Here is a 24419-nt window from a genome sequence, read left to right on the forward strand (position 1 = left end):
AAGGGAGCTCTTTGTAAGCAGCCCGTTTTGGTGGCCCCAGACTTTAAACGTGAATTTGTCCTCCAGACAGATGCCTCAGATGTCGGGGTAGGAGCTGTCCTTTCCCAAGAGATACGTGGGGAGGAGCATCCTGTTCTCTACTTGAGTAGGAAGTTGACTTCTTGTGAGAGAAATTACTCAGTTGTAGAGAAGGAGTGTTTGGCCATAAAATGGGCAGTGGACACATTACGGTACTACCTGGTGGGACGGAAGTTTAGGTTAATATCCGACCATGCCCCACTCAGGTGGATGAGGGAAACCAAGGGCAAGAATGCTAGGGTCACCCGCTGGTTCTTAGCCCTACAAGACTTCAGTTTCCATGTAGAGCATAGGGCCGGGAAGCTACATGGGAATGCCGATGCCCTCTCCAGAATCCCTTGCCTGGTAGGTGAAAGTGCCAAGCCCCACGGCTTTAGGCAGAGGGGGGAGGTATGTGGCAGGGCTAAGGGTCGTGTAATTGATGGGAGATATGTGTCTCATAAATGGCTTATCTCCATAATGTAAGGCAGAAGTAAAGCATACCAGATATTGTTATTGTTTTTGTTTGAAGGACCTGTGGTGAGGTCACAGTCAGGTGACCAGTCAGCTGCTGGGAACGTGGGTGTGGCTACAGCCTTATAATGTGACCTGCTCCTGAAGCAGGGAGCTGTATGTGGGGAGGACTACACCTCCCAGCATGTGCTGAGACTCGCGGTCTGAGTCTGCAACCACGAAGGTTTATGTTTTGTTTGCCTAAGCTAGAGGCTATTTTTGGTGATACGCTGTTTTATGGTTTATGACAGAAATAAACCTCATGAACTTTGGAAGAACCGGTCTCCTGATTGTCTCCCGCTGCACCTGAGCGAGTCACATCCCCACAACACCTACATACAGGCTGTATATACCTGTACACACCTACACACAGGCCGTATATACCTGTACACACCGGCTGTATATACCTGTACACACCTACATACAGGCTGTATACAGACCCGCAGTATTTGCTCCCCCGGTGACTGCCCTCCTGCATAGCCCGTGCTGATACTCCTCCGCTTTCCCCTTTAAGAGTAACATTCATTATTAGCTTATTAGTGTCAATGTGACGGAGCCGCCATCCTGAGAGCTCAGGGCTCCGCGTCCCCAGCGCAGGAATAATTCTCCGCTTTGTTTCTATATTGTGCAGGGTTTTTTTGTTCTTACGACTTACCTCAAGGCTACTTACTCCGACAATAGCGACCGCCGCTGAGAGAACGCAACCGCGCCAAGCACCTGACTCCAATTATTATTCTATTCACTCCGGCAACGGCGGCCGCCGCCAGGTGCCAAACCCGAATCACAGGGATATAATGAGGATACAGAGAGTAGCTAGTGTCACCTGCAGTCCTATGTAACACCAGAGATAACACAGGGATAACGCTCCGAGTACAGATAATGTAGTAGATGTCACCTGCAGTCCTATGTAACACCACAGATAACACAGTGATGACTCTCTGAGTACAGATGATGAAGTGATGTCACCTGCAGTCCTATGTAACACCACAGATAACACAGTGATGACTCTCTGAGTACAGATGATGAAGTGATGTCACCGGCAGTCCTATGTAACACCACAGATAAGTCAGTGAGAGTTGATCTCTGCTCTTTCTTGCGCACACTGTCCTGCCGTCAGCTCTGTTCTTTCCGTCAGTCTCGGCAGTGGTTGTCACATGTGTAAGAGGCGCAGTCACCGCAGCGTCAGACACCGGTATTTTACTCCTCAGCGAGAAGAAAACACGTTGTGACACTCGTCACTCAGCGCCAGACAGACGAGAATGAGGAAAGAAAAGATGATGAAGAGAGCGACGCCTATATTATTTCAAGAGCGCAGTTATTATATCAGGAGGGCGGTTATAATATCAGGAGGGCGGTTATAATATCAGGAGGGCGGTTATTATATCAGGAGGGCGGTTATCATATCAGGAGGGCGGTTATCATATCAGGAGGGCGGTTATCATATCAGGAGGGCGGTCATTATATCAGGAGGGCGGTTATCATATCAGGAGGGTGGTTATTATATCAGGAGGGCGGTTATTATATCAGGAGGGCGGTTATCATATCAGGAGGGCGGTTATTATATCAGGAGGGCGGTTATTATATCAGGAGGGCGGTTATTATATCAGGAGGGCGGTTATCATATCAGGAGGGCGGTTATCATATCAGGAGGGCGGTTATCATATCAGGAGGGAGGTTATCATATCAGGAGGGAGGTTATCATATCAGGAGGGCAGTTATTAGATCAGGAGGGCGGTTATTTTATCAGGAGGGCAGTTATTATATCAGGAGGGTGGTTATCATATCAGGAGGGCGGTTATTATATCAGGAGGGCGGTTATCATATCAGGAGGGCGGTTATCATATCAGGAGGGCGGTTATTTTATCAGGAGGGCGGTTATCATATCAGGAGGGCGGTTATTATATCAGGAGGGCGGTTATCATATCAGGAGGGCGGTTATTATATCAGGAGGGTGGTTATCATATCAGGAGGGCGGTTATTATATCAGGAGGGCGGTTATCATATCAGGAGGGCGGTTATTATATCAGGAGGGCGGTTATCATATCAGGAGGGCGGTTATTATATCAGGAGGGTGGTTATCATATCAGGAGGACGGTTATTATATCAGGAGGGTGGTTATCATATCAGGAGAGCAGTTATCATATCAGGAGGGCGGTTATTATATCAGGAGGGTGGTTATTAAATCAGGAGGGTGGTTATTATATCAGGAGGGTGGTTATTATATCAGGAGGGCGGTTATTATATGAGGAGGGTGGTTATTATATCAGCAGGGTGGTTATATCAGGAGGGCGGTTAGCATATCAGGAGGGCGGTTATATCAGGAGTGTGGTTATTATATCAGGAGGGCGGTTATCATATCAGGAGGGCAGTTATCATATCAGGAGGGCAGTTATTACATCAGGAGGGCAGTTATTACATCAGGAGGGCAGTTATTACATCAGGAGGGCAGTTATTACATCAGGAGGGTGGTATTACAGTGGGGGAAAAAAAAGTCTTTAGTCGCCTCGAATTGTGCAAGTTCTCCCCCTTATATAGAGGAGAGCGGCCTGTAACTGACATCATAGGTCGACCACAACTATGAGAGCCACAATGAGGAAACAAATCCAGGAAATCACCTTGTCTGATTTGGGAAGATTTATTTTGCTAATTATGGTGGAAAATAAGTATTTGGTCGCCTAAAAACCTGCAGGATTCCTGTCTCTCACAGACCTGTAACTTCTTCTGTAAGAGGCTCCTCTGTCCTCCACTCATTACCTGTAGTAATGGCGCCTGTTTATAAAAGACACCTGTCCACAACCTCACACAGTCACACTCCAAACTCCACCATGGTGAAGACCAAAGAGCTGTCGGAGGACACCAGAAACAAAACTGTAGCCCTGCCCCAGGCTGGGAAGACTGAATCTGCAGTAGGCAGCAGCTTGGTGTGATGTAATCTACTGTGGGAGCAATAATAAGAAAATGGGAGAAATACAAGACCACTGATCATCTCCCTCCATCTGGGGCTCCAGACAAGATCTCACCCCGTGGGATCAAAATGATTTCCCTTTCCTTTTCATTGGATCCTTCTCTTCTCTCGTCTTAAATTGCTAAGCACTAAGAAAGCATCATGTTGATCTCCTTAACAGTGGTATTCACTGCGGTATATACAGTTGTGGCCAAAAGTATTGACACCCCTGCAATTCTGTCAGATAATACTCAGTTTCTTCCTGAGAATGATTGCAAACACAAATTCTTTGTTATTATTATCTTCATTTAATTTGTCTTAAATGAAAAAACACAAAAAGAATTGTCCTAAAGCCAAATTGGATATAATTCCACACCAAACATAACAAAGAGGGTGGACAAAAGTATTGGCACTGTTGGAAAAATCCTGTGATGCTTCTCTAATTTGTGTAATTAACAGCACCTGTAACTTACCTGTGGCACCTAACAGGTGGTGGCAATAACTAAATCACACTTGCAGCCAGGTGACATGGATTAAAGTTGACTCAACCTCTGTCCTGTGTCCTTGTGTGCACCACATTGAGCACGGAGAAAAGAAAGAAGACCAAAGAACTGTCTGAGGACTTGAGAAACCAAATTGTGAGGAAGCATGAGCAATCTCAAGGCGACAAGTCCATCTCCAAAGACCTGAATGTTCCTGTGTCTACCGTGCGCAGTGTCATCAAGAAGTGTAAAGCCCATGGCACTGTGGCTAACCTCCCTAGATGTGGACGGAAAAGAAAAAGTGACAAGAGATTGCAACGCAAGATTGTGCGGATGTTGGACAAAGAACCTCGACTAACATCCAAACAAGTTCAAGCTGCCCTGCAGTCCGAGGGTACAACGGTGTCAACCCATACTATCCGTCGGCGTCTGAATGAAAAGGGACTGTATGGTAGGAGACCCAGGAAGACCCCACTTCTTACCCCGAGACATAAAAAAGCCAGGCTGGAGTTTGCCAAAACTTACCTGAAAAAGCCTAAAACGTTTTGGAAGAATGTTCTCTGGTCAGATGAGACAAAAGTAGAGCTTTTAGGGCAAAGGCATCAACATAGAGTTTACAGGAGAAAAAAGAGGCATTCAAAGAAAAGTACATGGTCCCTACAGTCAAACATGGCGGAGGTTCCCTGATGTTTTGGGGTTGCTTTGCTGCCTCTGGCACTGGACTGCTTGACCGTGTGCATGGCATTATGAAGTCTGAAGACTACCAACAAATTTTGCAGCATAATGTAGGGCCCAGTGTGAGAAAGCTGGGTCTCCCTCAGAGGTCATGGGTCTTCCAGCAGGACAATGACCCAAAACACACTTCAAAAAGCCCTAGAAAATGGTTTGAGAGAAAGCACTGGAGACTTCTAAGGTGGCCAGCAATGAGTCCAGACCTGAATCCCATAGAACACCTGTGGAGAGATCTAAAAATGGCAGTTTGGAGAAGGCACCCTTCACATATCAGGGACCTGGAGCAGTTTGCCAAAGAAGAATGGTCTAAAATTCCAGCAGAGCATTGTAAGAAACTCATTGATGGTTACTGGAAGCGGTTGGTCGCAGTTATTTTGGCTAAAGGTTGTGCAACCAAGTATTAGGCTGAGGGTGCCAATACTTTTGTCAGGCCCATTTTTGGAGTTTTGTGTGAAATGATCAATGTTTTGCTTTTTGCTTCATTCTCTTTTGTGTTTTTTCATTTAAGACAAATTAAATGAAGATAATAATACCAAAGAATTTGTGTTTGCAATCATTTTCAGGAAGAAACTGAGTATTATCTGACAGAATTGCAGGGGTGTCAATACTTTTGGCCACAACTGTATTGCTGCATTATATACTGCATTAGTATCCAATGTGGCATTATACATTGTGGTATTATACACTGCTGCATTGTACACTACTTTTTTAATACACTACAGTACTATATACTGTGGTATTATACACTGCGGTATTATACACCGAGGCGCTGTATACTGCAGCATTATACACTGTGATATTATATACTGCGGTTGCGTATACTGTGGTATTATACACTACGATATACACTGCGGTGTCATACACAAGGTTGTATAATACGGTATTATACACTGCGCTATTATAAACTAAGACACTGTATACTGCGGTATTATACACTGCGCCGTTGTATACTGCGGTATTAAACACTGCGGCGTTGTATACTGCGGTATTAAACACTGCGGCGTTGTATACTGCGGTATTATACACTGCGCCGTTGTATACTGCGGTATTATACACTGCGCCGTTGTATACTGCGGTATTATACACTGCGGCATCGTATACTGCGGTATTATACACTGTGGCGTTGTATACTGCGATATTATACACTGCGCCGTTGTATACTGCGATATTATACACTGCGCCGTTGTATACTGCGATATTAAACACTGCGGCGTTGTATACTGCGGTATTATACAATGCGGCGTTGTATACTGCGGTATTATACACTGCGGCGTTGTATACTGCGGTATTATACACTGCGGCGTTGTATACTGCGGTATTATACACTGCGGCGTTGCATACTGCGGTATTATACACTGCGGCATTGTACACTGCGGTATTATACACTGCGGCGTTGTATACTGCGGTATTATACACTGCGGCGTTGTATACTGCGGTATTATACACTGCGGCGTTGTATACTGCGGTATTATACACTGCGGCGTTGTATACTGCGGTATTATACACTGCGGCGTTGTATACTGCGGCATTATACACTGCGGCGTTGTATACTGCGGTATTATACACGGCAGAGTTGTATACTGCGGTATTATACACGGCGGAGTTGTATACTGCGGTATTATACTGCGGTATTATACACTGCGGCGTCGTATACTGCGGTATTATACACTGCGGCGTTGTATACTGCGGTATTATACACGGCGGCGTTGTATAATGCGGTATTATACACGGCGGAGTTGTATACTGCGGTATTATACTGCGGTATTATACACTGCGGCGTCGTATACTGCGGTATTATACACTGCGGCGTTGTATACTGCGGTATTATACACTGCGGCGTTGTATACTGCGGTATTATACACTGCAGCGTTGTATACTGCGGTATTATACACTGCGGCGTTGTATACTGCGGTATTATACACTGCGGCGTTGTATACTGCGGTATTATACACTGCGGCGTTGTATACTGCGGTATTATACACGGCGGAGTTGTATACTGCGGTATTATACACGGCGGAGTTGTATACTGCGGTATTATACACGGCGGAGTTGTATACTGCGGTATTATACTGCGGTATTATACACTGCGGCGTCGTATACTGCGGTATTATACACTGCGGCGTTGTATACTGCGGTATTATACACTGCGGCATTGTATACTGCGGTATTATACACTGCGGCGTTGTATACTGCGGTATTATACACTGCGGCGTTGTATACTGCGGTATTATACACTGCGGCGTTGTATACTGCGGTATTATACACTGCGGCGTTGTATACTGCGGTATTATACACTGCGGCGTTGTATACTGCGGTATTATACACTGCGGCGTTGTATACTGCGGTATTATACACCGCGGGTTCCCAGCGTCGTCGCTGTCTGATTTTGCTTCTCTGCTCCTCTTTTATCTCTCGGCAGTGGGGTCTCTTCCTGCCGGTGACTGATGAGGTCATTATTCCGCTTGCTGTCGGGGTCTTTCCAGGGCCATTATCAGACCCCTCAGTACAATGTAATAATAATAATGTATTCAAGATGTGGCTGCAGCCTGCATAGCGGCTCTGGTGGTGAGGGGGTTAATCCCGCAGTGCGCCCCCCTCCGCCTCGGTCTCTCCCACCCTGATCCCTTTTGTTTTTTTGATGTGCGGGTTCCCAGGCGGTGATCTGAGGGTGGGCTCTGTCCTGATAACTGATCGCTCATCAGCTGTGCCGCTTCTGTGAGAAACTATTGTCCCACTCGCTGCGCCGGCGCTCACGCGTTTGGGAAAAGGTTGGCGAGTCATGGGAAAAGCGGTCGAGGACAGGACAGGAGGCCGAGGGGCTGCACCCAGGCCGTCCCCATGTTTACAAGATGCAGGAAAACAGCTGCTGCCGACACATCGCTGCCAAGGGCCGCGCATCCCCCATTATCAGACACCAGGGCCGCGCATCCCCCATTATCAGACACCAGGGCCGCGCATCCCCCATTATCAGACACCAGGGCCGCGCATCCCCCATTATCAGCCTCTGGGGCCACGCATCCCCCATTATCAGACACCAGGGCCGCGCATCCCCCATTATCAGCCTCTGGGGCCGCGCATCCCCCATTATCAGACACCAGGGCCGCGCATCCCCCATTATCAGACACCAGGGCCGCGCATCCCCCATTATCAGACACCAGGGCCGCGCATCCCCCATTATCAGACACCAGGGCCGCGCATCCCCCATTATCAGACACCAGGGCCGCGCATCCCCCATTATTAGACACCAGGGCCGCGCATCCCCCATTATCAGCCTCTGGGGCCGCGCATCCCCCATTATCAGACACCAGGGCCGCGCATCCCCCATTATCAGACACCAGGGCCGCGCATCCCCCATTATCAGACACCAGGGCCGCGCATCCCCCATTATCAGACACCAGGGCCGCGCATCCCCCATTATCAGCCTCTGGGGCCGCGCATCCCCCATTATCAGACACCAGGGCCGCGCATCCCCCATTATCAGCCTCTGGGGCCACGCATCCCCCATTATCAGACACCAGGGCCGCGCATCCCCCATTATCAGACACCAGGGCCGTGCATCCCCCATTATCAGACACCAGGGCCGCGCATCCCCCATTATCAGCCTCTGGGGCCACGCATCCCCCATTATCAGACACCAGGGCCGCGCATCCCCCATTATCAGACACCAGGGCCGCGCATCCCCCATTATCAGACACCAGGGCCGCGCATCCCCCATTATCAGACACCAGGGCCGCGCATCCCCCATTATCAGACACCAGGGCCGCGCATCCCCCATTATCAGCCTCTGGGGCCACGCATCCCCCATTATCAGACACCAGGGCCGCGCATCCCCCATTATCAGCCTCTGGGGCCACGCATCCCCCATTATCAGACACCAGGGCCGCGCATCCCCCATTATCAGACACCAGGGCCGCGCATCCCCCATTATCAGACACCAGGGCCGCGCATCCCCCATTATCAGACACCAGGGCCGCGCATCCCCCATTATCAGACACCAGGGCCGCGCATCCCCCATTATCAGACACCAGGGCCGAGCATCCCCCATTATCAGACACCAGGGCGGGGCATCCCCCATTATCAGACACCAGGGCGGTGCATCCCCCATTATCAGACATCAGGGCGGCGTATCCCCCAATATCAGACACCAGGGCCACGCATCCCCCATTATCAGACACCAGGGCCACGCATCCCCCATTATCAGACACCAGGGCGGCGCATCCCCCATTATCAGACACCAGGGCCACGCATCCCCCATTATCAGACACCAGGGCGGCGCATCCCCCATTATCAGACACCAGGGCCACGCATCCCCCATTATCAGACACCAGGGCCACGCATCCCCCATTATCAGACACCAGGGCCGCTCATCCCCCATTATCAGACTTGGGGCCGCGCATCCCCCATTATCAGACACCAGGGCCGAGCATCCCCCATTATCAGACTTGGGGCCGCGCATCCCCCATTATCAGACTTGGGGCCGCGCATCCCCCATTATCAGACTTGGGGCCGTGCATCTCTTCCCATTATCAGACTCAGAGACCACACATCCCCCCATTATCAGACTCTGGGACAGCGTGTCCCTCATTATGGAAATCAGGGACCCCGCAGCTCCCCATTATCAGACTAAGGGGCCGCGCATGCCCCCATTATCAGACTCCGGGACAGCACATCCTCCCAAAATCAGACTCAGGGAACGAGCAATCCCTCAATATGAGACTCACGGGGTGCTCACCACCATCAGACTCGGGGACTGTGCATTCCCCCATTATCAGACTCAGGGACTGCCCGTCCCCCTATGATCAGTGGCAGATACTGAGCGTCCCCCTATGATCAGTGGCAGATACTGAGCGTCCCCCTATGATCAGTGGCAGATACTGAGCGTCCCCCTATGATTAGTGGCAGATACTGATCGTCCCCCTATGATTAGTGGCAGATACTGAGCGTCCCCCTATGATCAGTGGCAGATACTGAGCGTCCCCCTATGATCAGTGGCAGATACTGTGATTAGTGGCAGATAATGAGCGTCCCCCTATGATCAGTGGCAGATACTGAGCGTCCCCCTATGATCAGTGGCAGATACTGAGCGTCCCCCTATGATCACTGGCAGATACTGAGCGTCCCCCTATGATCAGTGGCAGATACTGAGCACCCCCCTATGATCAGTGGCAGATACTGTGCGTCCCCCTATGATCAGTGGCAGATACTGAGTGTCCCCCTAAGATCAGTGGCAGAGATTTAGCACCCCTATGATCAGTGGCAGATACTGAGCCTCCCCTATGATCAGTGGCAGATACTGAGCGTACCCCTATGATCATTGGCAGTACTGAGCGTCCCCCTATGATCAGTGGCAGTACTGAGCATCCCCCTATGATCAGTGACAGTACTGAGCATCCCCCTATGATCAGTGACAGATACTGAGGGCCCCCCTATGATCAGTGGCAGTTACTAAGCGTCCCCCTATGATCAGTGGCAGATACTGAGCGTCCCCCTATGATCAGTGGCAGATATCAGACCCCGCTGGAATAAGCCGCAGACCACAGTGACCGTGCATTCACAGGGAGCCGCTCCTCACTTTACTGCTCGTCGGAAGATGCACATTCCTGGGGTCTAGTAGCAGAGAATTCACACGGTTCCCGACAAATAAGGTCGCTGTAGAATGTGGCGATTTCTGGAAAATTCTATGTAAATCTTATGAAGTCATAGAATCATAGAATCGTAGAGTTGGAAGGGACCTCCTGGGCCATCTGGTCCAACCCCCTGCTCAAAGCAGGATTCGCTAAATCATCCCAGTCAGATGTCTGTTCAGCCTCTGTTTGAAGACTTCCATTGAAGGAAAACTCACCACTTCTCGTGGCAGCTTGTTCCACTCATTGATCACTCTAACTGTCAGCCTTCTAATATCTAATCTGTGTCTCCTCCCATTCAGTTTGATCCCATTGCTTCTAGTCTTTCCTTGTGCAAATGAGAATAAAGTTGATCCTTCTACAATGTGACAGCCCTTGAGATATTTGTAGACAGCTATTAAGTCTCCTCTCAGTCTTCTCTTTTGCAAACTAAACATTCCCAAATCCTGCAACCTTTCCTCATAAGACGGGGTTTGCAGACCGGTCACCATTCTGGTCGCTCTTTTCTGAACTTGCTCCAGTTTGTTGATGTCTTTTTTAAAATGTGGTGCCCAAAACTGGACACAATATTCCAGATGAGGTCTGACCAAAGAGGAGTAGAGGGAGATAATGACTTCACGTGATCTAGACTGTATGCTTCTGTTAATACATCCTAGAATTGCATTTGCCTTTTTTGCTGCTGCATCACACTGTTGACTCATATTCAGTCTGTGATCTATTAGTATACCCAAGTCTTTTTCACATGTGCTGTCACTTAGCCCTATTCCTCCCATTCTGTATATGCTTTTTTCATTTTTATTGCCCAGATGTAGTACTTTGCATTTCTCCCTGTTAAAAACCATTCTGTTAGTTGCTGCCCACTGCTCCAGTTTATTTATATCTTTTTGAATCCTCTCTCTCTCTTCTCTAGTATTAGCTATCCCTCCTAGCTTTGAGTCATCAGCAAATTTAATCAGTTTACCCTCAATTCCTTCATCTAAATCGTTGATAAAGATGTTGAACAATACAGGGCCCAGGACAGAGCCCTGTGGTACCCCACTTGAGACATTCTTCCAACTGGATGTGCAGCCATTTCCGACCACTCTTTGGGTCCGATCACTAAGCTCTACAGATGGCTCCTCCCACTCACTGTGATATGACAGAAGATGCGTGTAGGGGGAGATGCCCTTTAAGGAGGTGCCCTCACCTGTATTTGCTGCTGCAGCAGGTTGATCTTGTGCTGCTGCTGCAGGAGCTGCTGTTGTTGCCTCGCAATCTGCAAAAAAAGTGATTACCGGTAATTCTCACCAAGTTACAGGTGCGCCAGTGTAAGATGTGTGCAGGCTGCGGTGCGGACTCACCTGCTCCTGCTGCTGTTTGGCCAGCTCCATCTGCTGCCGCTGTTTCTCAATCTGCGATGCGGCGAGCTTTTTCTGCTCGTCGTGTGCTGCCAGCAGCTGCTCTCGCAGACTGGTGAGCTGGTTTATCATCCCCATGAGCTGACGCTCCTTCTCCGCCAGGCTTTCCGGAGTCCCTGGGGATGGAAGGGAGAATTAATAGAAGGTTCCGTACATTCTGATACATCTTCAGCCACTGACCGCCCATCTCCCTGCAACCACAGAGACCCCAAGAGTAGTGGGCAACATCTAACCCCATGGATCCAGAACTGTAATGCCGATCAGAACATCCCCTGGAGGAAGCTCTCGCCGACCTCCCACCATCTACTGAGGAATGTCTCGCTGACCTCCAACCATCTATTGAGTAAGCGATCGCCAACCTCCTTCCATCTATTGAGGAAGCAATCGCATACCTCCCGCCATCTACTGAGGAATGCCTCACCGACCTCCCACTATCTCCTGAGGAATCGCTCGCCGACCTCCCACCATCTATTGAGTAAGCGATCGCCGACCTCCCACCATCTACTGAGGAATGTCTCGCTGACCTCCAACCATCTATTGAGTAAGCGATCGCCAACCTCCTTCCATCTATTGAGGAAGCAATCGCATACCTCCCGCCATCTACTGAGGAATGTCTGACCGACCTCCCGCTATGTACTGAGGAAGCGCTCGCCGACCTCCCACCATCTATTGAGTAAGCGATCGCCAACCTCCTTCCACCTATTGAGGAAGCAATCGCATACCTCCCGCCATCTACTGAGGAATGTCTCACCGACCTCCCGCCATCTACTGAGGAATGTCCCACCGACCTCCCGTTATCTACTGAGGAAGCGCTCGCCGACCTCCCACCATCTATTGAGTAAGCGACCGCCGACCTCCTTACATCTATTGAGGAAGCAATCGCATACCTCCCGCCATGTACTGAGGAATGTCTCACCGACCTCCTGCCATCTACAGAAAAAACGATCGCCCATTTACCATCATCTTCGGAGGAAACGATCACATAACTCCCCGCTATCTACTGATGACGCAATCACCAATCTACCGTGGTCTACACTGCTTGATGATCTTCCACCATTTACTAAGGACACAATCACGGAGCATCCACTATCTACTTAGGAAGCAATAACTGATCTCCCACCATCTACTGATGAAGTGATTACTGATCTCCCACCATCTGCTGAGGAAGTGATCTACTGAAAAAAAAGATCGCCATCTCCTGCCGTCTTCGGAGGAAGAGATCGCATAACTCCTGCCATCTACTGAAGAAGCGATCGCCGATCTACCGTGGTCTACAGAAGAAGTGCTCGACGATTTCCCGCCATTTACTGAGGATGTAATCACGGATCTCCCACCATCTACTGAGGAGGCGATAGCCAATATCCCATCATCTACTGAGGTACATGTCGACGATCTCCCACCATCTACTGAAGAAGCAATTGCGGATCTCCTACCAACTACTGAGAAATCAAAAGGCAATATTCCACCATCTACGGAGGAAGTGATCGCCGATCTACCACCATATATTGAAGAAGCAATCGCCAATTTACCGCTGTGTACTGAGGAAGAGCTCGTCGACCTCCCGCCATCTACTGAGGAAGCAATCGCGGATCTCCTACAATCTACTGAGGAAGTGAAAGGCAATATTTCCCCATCTACTGAGGAAGCAATCGCTGAACTCCCATCATCTACGGAGAAAGCGAAAGGAAATATTCCACTATGTACTGAGGAAGCGATCGCTGACCTTCAGTTATCTACTGAGGAAGCAATCACCGATCTACCACTCTCTACTGAGAAAGTGATTAATGACCTCCCACCATCTACTGAGGAAGCGATCGCCGACCTCCCACCATCTACTGAGGAAGCGATCGCCGATCTCCCACCATCTACATAGGAAGCGATCGCCGATCTCCCACCATCTACATAGGAAGCGATCCCATCTCCTGCCAACTACTGCGGAAGCAATCGCCAATTTCCAGCTACCTAAAGAGGAAGAGATCACCGATCTCACACTGCCTACTTTGGAAGTGATTGTCGATCTCACACCATCTACAGAGGAAGTGATTGCCGATCTCTCGCTATCTACAGAGGAAGTGATTGCCGATCTCTCGCCATCTACAGAGGAAGTGATTGCCGATCTCTCGCCATCTACAGAGGAAGTGATTGCTGAACTCTCGATATCTACAGAGGAAGTGATTGCCGATCTCTCGCTATCTACAGAGGAAGTGATTGCTGAACTCTCGCTATCTACAGAGGAAGTGATTGCCGATCTCTCGCTATCTACAGAGGAAGTGATTGCCGATCTCTCGCTATCTACAGAGGAAGTGATTGCCGATCTCTCGCTATCTACAGAGGAAGTGATTGCCGATCTCTCGCCATCTACAGAGGAAGTGATTGCCGATCTCTCGCCATCTACAGAGGAAGTGATTGCCGATCTCTCGCTATCTACAGAGGAAGTGATTGCCGATCTCTCGCCATCTACAGAGGAAGTGATTGCCGATCTCTCGCCATCTACAGAGGAAGTGATTGCCGATCTCTCGCCATCTACAGAGGAAGTGATTGCCGATCTCTCGCCATCTACAGAGGAAGTGATTGCCGATCTCTCGCCATCTACAGAGGAAGTGATTGCCGATCTCTCGCCATCTACAGAGGAAGTGATTGCCGATCTCTCGCCATCTACAGAGGAAGTGATTGCCGATCTCTCGCCATCTACAGAGGAAGTGATTGCCGATCTCTCGCCATCTACAGAGGAAGTGATTGCCGATCTCTCGCTATCTACAGAGGAAGTGATTGCCGATCTCTCGCTATCTACAGAGGAAGTGATTGCCGATCTCTCGCCATCTACAGAGGAAGTGATTGCCGATCTCTCGCCATCTACAGAGGAAGTGATTGCCGATCTCTCGCCATCTACAGAGGAAGTGATTGCCGATCTCTCGCCATCTACAGAGGAAGTGATTGCCGATCTCTCGCCATCTACAGAGGAAGTGATTGCCGATCTCTCGCCATCTACAGAGGAAGTGATTGCCGATCTCTCGCTATCTACAGAGGAAGTGATTGCTGAACTCTCGATATCTACAGAGGAAGTGATTGCCGATCTCTCGCTATCTACAGAGGAAGTGATTGCCGATCTCTCGCTATCTACAGAGGAAGTGATTGCCGATCTCTCGCTATCTACAGAGGAAGTGATTGCCGATCTCTCGCTATCTACAGAGGAAGTGATTGCCGATCTCTCGCTATCTACAGAGGAAGTGATTGCCGATCTCTCGCTATCTACAGAGGAAGTGATTGCTGAACTCTCGATATCTACAGAGGAAGTGATTGCCGATCTCCGCAGTTGCAGCACTACAGGAGTACTATCCCTTTAAGTGGTACAGTCCTCTCCTCTGAATTCCTTGTTTGTTATGTTCCTTTATGGAACACGATGTTTTGTCCGAGAATCCTGCGGCATCAGATGAGTAACGGATTTGCTGATATTTTCCTTTAATTTAAAAAGAAATTAAGTGAAGAGAAACACTGAGGAATGTTCCAAAAATATCTGGAGGTGCAGAGAGCGGAAGACAGCTCAAAACCCCAACACCGACCATCAGAGAAAAGTGGGGACCAGTCCAGGAACACGGCCACCGGTCACTACATCATCTGGCTATACCCAGAGTTCCTTCACACTTCTCTCACATCCTGCTGAACGGCGGCGCCCCCTGCAGGATGATGACTACCTCTCGGGCACATCAGCGATACATTTACATGCCGATCGCTCTCTGGTCGCCAGTTCTGCTGTTTACTTCTTAAAAGCATCAGCGAATAATTACAGCCCATTGTCTATAATTGTGTCAAAATGGAAAAAACGAGCAAAGGGGACGGCGAGCGCGAGAGAGGAGCCGCGCGAAATATTGACTGGATCGTTCCTGGAATACATTGACCAATTGACTTGGGTTCCTGTAATTATGGGGCAGCGCTCTCCTCAGCACTTCGGTAGCACAGGGGTCACACACATTAATGTAACTAAAACCGCCGATTCTTCGGAGCGAGCGGCGCACAAATATCACTGAAATGTAGAAAATGAGCCCAACGTGGCGGCACTCCAGATCTGTCATTAGAGGCCTCTCAACGGCACGGCCACCAAAGGAAACCCGCGACTCATCACCTGCAGACACATGTGGACAGTCGGGAACCACCGGCTCAACAGGCGGATCCGGGGTGACATTGTGCCGACGTCAGCGGCTCCTGACAGGACAGATGTCACATTCACCGAGGAGATCTGAAACAAGTAAAGATCAATTGATCTCCCGTCCTGGGAGATTATCCTCATAATCCGCACATTAACCCCACGGAGGAGCGTTCGCTGTCATTCAGGACGACACCAACACCGCGAGGACTAATAGTCTAATCTGTCACCAGAGACGGCAGTACCTTTATTATAGAGACATGAAAACTGATCCCATCCTCCAGTCACCTCCAGAGCTGCACTCACTATTCTGATGTTACATCATGTCTTATCCTCCAGTTACCTCCAGAGCTGCACTCACTATTCCACTGTTACATCATGTCTTATCCTCCTGTCACCTCCAGAGCTGCACTCACTATTCTGCTGTTACATCATGTCTTATCCTCCAGTCACCTCCAGAGCTGCACTCACTATTCTGCTATTACATCGTGTCTTATCCTCCAGTCACCTCCAGAGCTGCACTCACTATTCTGCTGTTACATCATGTCTTATCCTCCAGTCACCTCCAGAGCTGCACTCACTAATCTGCTGTTACATCGTATCTTTTACTCCAGCCACCTCCAGAGCTGCAGTCACTATTCTGCTTAGATCGTGTCTTATCCTCCAGCCACCTCCAGAGCTGCAGTCACTATTCTGCTTAGATCGTGTCTTATCCTCCTGTCACCTCCAGAGCTGCACTCACTATTCTGCTGTTGCATCGTGTCTTATCCTCCAGTTACCTCCAGAGCTGCACTCACTATTCTGCTGTTACATCATGTCTTATCCTCCAGTCACCTCCAGAGCTGCACTCACTATTCTGCTGTTATATCGTGTCTTATCCTCCAGTCACCTCCAGAGCTGCACTCACTATTCTGCTGTTACATCGTATCTTTTACTCCAGCCACCTCCAGAGCTGCAGTCACTATTCTGCTTAGATCGTGTCTTATCCTCCAGCCACCTCCAGAGCTGCAGTCACTATTCTGCTTAGATCGTGTCTTATCCTCCTGTCACCTCCAGAGCTGCACTCACTATTCTGCTGTTGCATCGTGTCTTATCCTCCAGTTACCTCCAGAGCTGCACTCACTATTCTGCTGTTACATCATGTCTTATCCTCCAGTCACCTCCAGAGCTGCACTCACTATTCTGCTGTTACATCATGTCTTATCCTCCAGTCACCTCCAGAGCTGCACTCACTATTCTGCTGTTACATCATGTCTTATCCTCCAGTCACCTCCAGAGCTGCACTCACTATTCTGCTGTTATATCGTGTCTTATCCTCCAGTCACCTCCAGAGCTGCACTCACTAGTCTGCGGTTACATTATGTCTTATCCTCCAGAGCTGCACTCAGTATTCTGCTGTTACATCATGTCTTATCCTACAGTCACTTTCAGAGCTGCACTCAGTATTCTGATGTTACATCATATCTTATCCTCCAGAGCTGTACTCACTATTCTGATGTTACATCATATCTTATCCTCCAGTCACCTCCAGAGCTGCACTCACTATTCTGATGATACATCAAATCTTATCCTCCAGAGCTGCACTCACTATTCTGTTGTTACATCATGCCTTATCCTCCAGTCACCTTCAGAGCTGCAGACACTATTTTGCTGTTACATAGCATCTTATCCTCCAGTCACCTCCAGAGCTGCAGACCCTATTTTGCTGTTACATAGCATCTTATCCTCCAGTCACCTCCAGAGCTGCAGACACTATTTTGCTGTTACATAGCATCTTATCCTCCAGTCACCTCCAGAGCTGCAGACACTATTCTGCTGTTACATAGCATCTTATCCTCCAGTCACCTCCAGAGCTGCAGACACTATTTTGCTGTTACATGGCGTCTTTGAGGCTCTGGATGTGACTGGAATGTAGGACATGAATTCTAGGATTCCGGTGTTGTTTGTACACGGTTGGTACCTGTTAGGTGGGCTGCACGATCCCCTATGAGGGTCTGCAGGATTTATTCTCCAGTTAGTCTGCAGTACAGGAAAATATTCGGCATTTTCTTGACCTCCTGTAGATACGGATGTTGGGGCGATGCGTGCGCTCCAGACCTCATGTTCTCAGATGGCGGAAACATCGGCGCTCAACATTATTTCAATGAAACATCACGGCCGATGGGTGCGGCCCCCCGGTGGGATTCACACATGGAAGGAGCCAAACTCAGTAATCGTCCGAGAGCAGCGTCAGGAGCCACAGACAACGTGTGTGTGAACGGCTCCCGAAAACCGAGGGGGAGGGAATGTAACGTGGTCACATCACAACCAGGTGCCCCGCACAGAAAATGATCTCTCAGGGGGATTAATTAGATCATCTGCAGCAGCGACGTTTATTAATCAGCGAACAGAAGAAATCATCATTTACAAACAACCAGAAAAACACAAAACTTATAACACAGAAAACACGGGAGGAAACTAATAATCCTGAGTGGGAATGAGCAAATTACAGGAAGGGTGTGATACAGGGGTCTGTGTGCTAAGATCACACCAACCCTACACTGACAGCCCCCGTTATGGCTGGTAATAGGGAGTAATAGACTGTAGTCCCATGTGCGCCCCCCAGTAGCGGAGTATATTCCTGGCCTCAGCCCGGCCTCCGCTGGCTCTGGATGTGCTGCGGTACCTGCAGATGTTTGCCCCCCTTCTCCTGAGATCAGCGTCGGACCCTCACAGTGACCTCCCCTGCTCCTCGCTATTGTTCCTGTGCACTGAGATCTGACGTCTCCTCCCTGCACTGAGCCAATTGGGATAATTGTGAGATCTCGGGGCGGATAACGACTTGGGGCGAGTTAATCTTGTTACCTCCAATTAGGAGATGGGTGAATCCCCTTAAAATTATCCACAAATTCAGCCCCCCTATCCCCTCCCCACAGGACAGACCCCCACCCTGGAGATTCCTAATCAGCCCGACACATTTCTCCCACCTCCTGCGCAGTTTCTGGCATTTTTACATTACTACATCTATTTTTTGATTTGGAACTAAACTAAACACAACACATGAGAGATGATGGCGTCTGACTCCGTGCATCGATGCGTGCGGCGCTGTGTGCCCTCTGAAGGTTAATGGTCACATAGTCTTTATGTCTGCGGTCCGATATACGGATGGTGACCCGTATGTGAGCCGTTCTTTAGGTAACCACAGACTAACAAGGGGCGAGTCTGAGCCCACCTGCGATGAATTGAGCGCAGGCTGCGATTTGCTCGCGCGCAGACCATTGATCCATATGGAGAGATGCTCACGTGAGCGCGCACGCTGACCTGTATCGGTCTGGATACTATTAGTTTTGTACCGATGATTGATACTTTCCTCTGAACGAGACCTGAGTGATGGCCGGAAGCAGCCCTGTTCCGCCTCGAATGCACTCAGCAAAGTGTTACATTGTTTCATTGTCTGTATTACATTGTTTCACTCTATTTCATAATTTTCTTCTGTGAGCATGGTCTCCTTCTTGCTATATTGCTTCTGTTATTACTCATTCACACGTCAGTTTTTTCCACATGCAAGAAAAACGGACTGCGTTTCATCAGTGATCAGACCCATAGACTAGGAAAAACGCAGATTGCACTCGTATGCAAATTACTGGAGTCTAAATGAGTCCTTACATTGTTTTTTTTTTCTCTTTGCTACATTGATTGTCTCTATTACATAGTTTCGCTCTGAAACATTGTTTTTATCCATTACATGGTTTTCTTTTCTTGTTACATTGTTTCTCTTGATTATATTGTTTGTTTTTCATTCATGGTTTCTCATCTCAATGACATTATTTCCTGTTCATGGTTTCTTTCTCCTTTACAATGTTTCTCTATTACATTGTTATCTTCTCAGTTATATTTTCTCTCTATTAAATAGTTTCATTGTCTGTCACATTGTTTCTTTCATATTTTTCTTGTCTCTATTACATTGTTTCTCTCTTGATTACAGTCTTTACATCTCTATTACTTTAACAGTTTTATATACATTTTGTTACATTGTTTCCTTCACTATATAAAACGGTTTCCTTCTGTGTCATGTTGTTTCCTTCACTCTGTTATATGGTTTCCTTCTCCCTATTACATTGCTTCTTTCTCTATATTACATTGTTTCCTTCTCTGTATCACATTGCTTATGTCTCTCTATTGCACGGTTTTCTTCTCTGTTATATTATTTCTTTCGCTATATTACACTGTTTCCCCATTTGTGAAATTGTTTTCTTCTCTTACACTGTCTCCTTCTGTCATGTTGTTACTTTCCCTGTTACATTGTTTCCTTTTCCTTGTTACATAGTTTCCTTCTCCGTCACATTGTTTCGACCTCCCTGTCACATCGTTTCCTTACACTAGTTTCTTTCTCCCTGCTACATTGTTTCCTTCTCTATATTACACTGCTTCCATCTCTTACGTTGTTTCCTTTTCTATATTACACTGCTTCCATCTCTTACGTTGTTTCCTTCTCTATATTACTCTGTTTCCATCTCTTACGTTGCTTCCTTCTCTATATTACTCTGCTTCCATCTCTTACGTTGTTTCCATCTCTTACGTTGTTTCCTTCTCTATATTACTCTGCTTCCATCTCTTACGTTGTTTCCATCTCTTACGTTGTTTCCTTCTCTATATTACACTGCTTCCATCTCTTACGTTGTTTCCTTCTCTATATTACACTGCTTCCATCTCTTACGTTGTTTCCTTCTCTATATTACTCTGTTTCCATCTCTTACGTTGTTTCCTTCTCTATATTACTCTGCTTCCATCTCTTACGTTGTTTCCATCTCTTACGTTGTTTCCTTCTCTATATTACTCTGCTTCCATCTCTTACGTTGTTTCCATCTCTTATGTTGTTTCCATCTCTTACGTTGTTTCCTTCTCTATATTACACTGCTTCCATCTCTTACTTTGTTTCCTTCTCTATATTACTCTGCTTCCATCTCTTACGTTGTTTCCTTCTCTATATTACTCTGCTTCCATCTCTTACGTTGTTTCCATCTCTTACGTTGTTTCCTTCTCTATATTACTCTGTTTCCATCTCTTACGTTGTTTCCTTCTCTATATTACTCTGCTTCCATCTCTTACGTTGTTTCCTTCTCTATATTACACTGCTTCCATCTCTTATGTTGTTTCTATCTCTTACGTTGTTTCCTTCTCTATATTACACTGCTTCCATCTCTTACGTTGTTTCCTTTTCTATATTACACTGCTTCCATCTCTTACGTTGTTTCCATCTCTTATGTTGTTTCCATCTCTTAGGTTGTTTCCTTCTCTATATTACACTGCTTCCATCTCTTACGTTGTTTCCTTCTCTATATTACACTGCTTCCATCTCTTACGTTGTTTCCTTCTCTATATTACACTGCTTCCATCTCTTACGTTGTTTCTATCTCTTATGTTGTTTCTATCTCTTAGGTTGTTTCCTTCTCTATATTACACTGCTTCCATCTCTTACGTTGTTTCCATCTCTTATGTTGTTTCCATCTCTTACGTTGTTTCCTTCTCTATATTACACTGCTTCCATCTCTTACGTTGTTTCCTTCTCTATATTACTCTGTTTCCATCTCTTACGTTGTTTCCTTCTCTATATTACACTGCTTCCATCTCTTACGTTGTTTCCTTCTCTATATTACTCTGTTTCCATCTCTTACGTTGTTTCCTTCTCTATATTACACTGCTTCCATCTCTTACATTGTTTCCTTTTCTATATTACACTGCTTCCATCTCTTACGTTGTTTCCATCTCTTACGTTGGTTCCTTTTCTATATTACACTGCTTCCATCTCTTACGTTGTTTCTATCTCTTACGTTGTTTCTATCTCTTATGTTGTTTCCTTCTCTATATTACACTGCTTCCATCTCTTACATTGTTTCCTTTTCTATATTACACTGCTTCCATCTCTTACGTTGTTTCCTTCTCTATATTACACTGCTTCCATCTCTTACATTGTTTCCTTTTCTATATTACACTGCTTCCATCTCTTACGTTGTTTCCATCTCTTACGTTGTTTCCTTCTCTATATTACTCTGTTTCCATCTCTTACGTTGTTTCCTTCTCTATATTACACTGCTTCCATCTCTTACATTGTTTCCTTTTCTATATTACACTGCTTCCATCTCTTACGTTGTTTCCATCTCTTACGTTGGTTCCTTTTCTATATTACACTGCTTCCATCTCTTACGTTGTTTCCTTCTCTATATTACTCTGTTTCCATCTCTTACGTTGTTTCCTTCTCTATATTACACTGCTTCCATCTCTTACGTTGTTTCCTTTTCTATATTACACTGCTTCCATCTCTTACGTTGTTTCCTTCTCTATATTACACTGCTTCCATCTCTTACGTTGTTTCCTTCTCTATATTACACTGCTTCCATCTCTTACGTTGTTTCCTTTTCTATATTACACTGCTTCCATCTCTTACGTTGTTTCCTTTTCTATATTACACTGCTTCCATCTCTTACGTTGTTTCTATCTCTTACGTTGTTTCTATCTCTTACGTTGTTTCTATCTCTTACGTTGTTTCTATCTCTTACGTTGTTTCCTTCTCTATATTACACTGCTTCCATCTCTTACGTTGTTTCCATCTCTTATGTTGTTTCTATCTCTTACGTTGTTTCCTTCTCTATATTACACTGCTTCCATCTCTTACGTTGTTTCCATCTCTTATGTTGTTTCCATCTCTTACGTTGTTTCCTTCTCTATATTACTCTGCTTCCATCTCTTACGTTGTTTCCTTTTCTATATTACACTGCTTCCATCTCTTACGTTGTTTCTATCTCTTATGTTGTTTCCTTCTCTATATTACACTGCTTCCATCTCTTACGTTGTTTCCTTCTCTATATTACTCTGTTTCCATCTCTTACGTTGTTTCTATCTCTTATGTTGTTTCTATCTCTTACGTTGTTTCCTTCTCTATATTACACTGCTTCCATCTCTTACGTTGTTTCCTTCTCTATATTACTCTGTTTCCATCTCTTACGTTGTTTCCTTCTCTATATTACACTGCTTCCATCTCTTACGTTGTTTCCATCTCTTATGTTGTTTCCATCTCTTACGTTGTTTCCTTCTCTATATTACTCTGCTTCCATCTCTTACGTTGTTTCCTTTTCTATATTACACTGCTTCCATCTCTTACGTTGTTTCTATCTCTTATGTTGTTTCCTTCTCTATATTACACTGCTTCCATCTCTTACGTTGTTTCCTTCTCTATATTACTCTGTTTCCATCTCTTACGTTGTTTCCTTCTCTATATTACACTGCTTCCATCTCTTACGTTGTTTCCATCTCTTACATTGGTTCCCTTTCTATATTACACTGCTTCCATCTCTTACGTTGTTTCTATCTCTTATGTTGTTTCTATCTCTTATGTTGTTTCCTTCTCTATATTACACTGCTTCCATCTCTTACATTGTTTCCTTTTCTATATTACACTGCTTCCATCTCTTACGTTGTTTCCATCTCTTACGTTGGTTCATTCTCTATATTACACTGCTTGCATCTCTTACGTTGTTTCCTTCTCTATATTACACTGCTGCCATCTCTTACGTTGTTTCCTTCTCTATATTACTCTGCTTCCATCTCTTACATTGTTTCCTTCTCTATATTACTCTGCTTCCATCTCTTACGTTGTTTCCTTCTCTATATTACTCTGTTTCCATCTCTTACGTTGTTTCTATCTCTTATGTTGTTTCCATCTCTTACGTTGTTTCCTTCTCTATATTACACTGCTTCCATCTCTTACGTTGTTTCCTTCTCTATATTACTCTGTTTCCATCTCTTACGTTGTTTCTATCTCTTATGTTGTTTCCATCTCTTACGTTGTTTCCTTCTCTATATTACTCTGTTTCCATCTCTTACGTTGTTTCTATCTCTTATGTTGTTTCCATCTCAAACTTTGTTTCCTTCTCTATATTACTCTGTTTCCATCTCTTACGTTGTTTCCTTCTCTATATTACTCTGCTTCCATCTCTTACGTTGTTTCCTTCTCTATATTACTCTGGTTCCATCTCTTACGCTGTTTCCTTCTCTATATTACTCTGGTTCCATCTCTTACGTTGTTTCCTTCTCTATATTACACTGCTTCCATCTCTTACGTTGTTTCCATCTCTTACGTTGTTTCTTTCTCTATATTACTCTGTTTCCATCTCTTACGTGGTTTCCTTCTCTATATTACTCTGCTTCCATCTCTTACGTTGTTTCCTTTTCTATATTACACTGCTTCCATCTCTTACGTTGTTTCCTTTTCTATATTACACTGCTTCCATCTCTTACGTTGTTTCTATCTCTTATGTTGTTTCTATCTCTTACGTTGTTTCCTTCTCTATATTACACTGCTTCCATCTCTTACGTTGTTTCCTTCTCTATATTACTCTGTTTCCATCTCTTACGTTGTTTCCTTCTCTATATTACTCTGCTTCCATCCCTTACGTTGTTTCCTTCTCTATATTACACTGCTTCCATCTCTTACGTTGTTTCCATCTCTTACGTTGTTTCTTTCTCTATATTACTCTGTTTCCATCTCTTACA

At 46.4% G+C, this 24419-nt stretch overlaps 1 protein-coding gene across 3 annotated transcripts in view; it reads right to left on the minus strand.

The window, feature by feature from the left end:
* SOX5 (SRY-box transcription factor 5) overlaps positions 1-24419 on the minus strand; it is a 269372-nt gene that overhangs the window by 96808 nt on the left and 148145 nt on the right. For all 3 annotated transcript variants that reach the window (XM_073543998.1, XM_073543997.1, XM_073543996.1), the window contains 2 exons: positions 11693-11865; positions 11539-11607 (listed from right to left, as the gene is read on the minus strand). In XM_073543998.1, coding sequence (XP_073400099.1) covers positions 11539-11607; positions 11693-11865 — 242 coding nt within the window. The remainder of the gene's footprint in view (positions 1-11538; positions 11608-11692; positions 11866-24419) is intronic.

Source organism: Dendrobates tinctorius, unplaced genomic scaffold (assembly GCF_039654945.1).
Source record: "Dendrobates tinctorius isolate UK_male_01 unplaced genomic scaffold, ASM3965494v1 ptg000136l, whole genome shotgun sequence".
NCBI classification, from domain to species: Eukaryota; Metazoa; Chordata; class Amphibia; order Anura; family Dendrobatidae; genus Dendrobates; species Dendrobates tinctorius.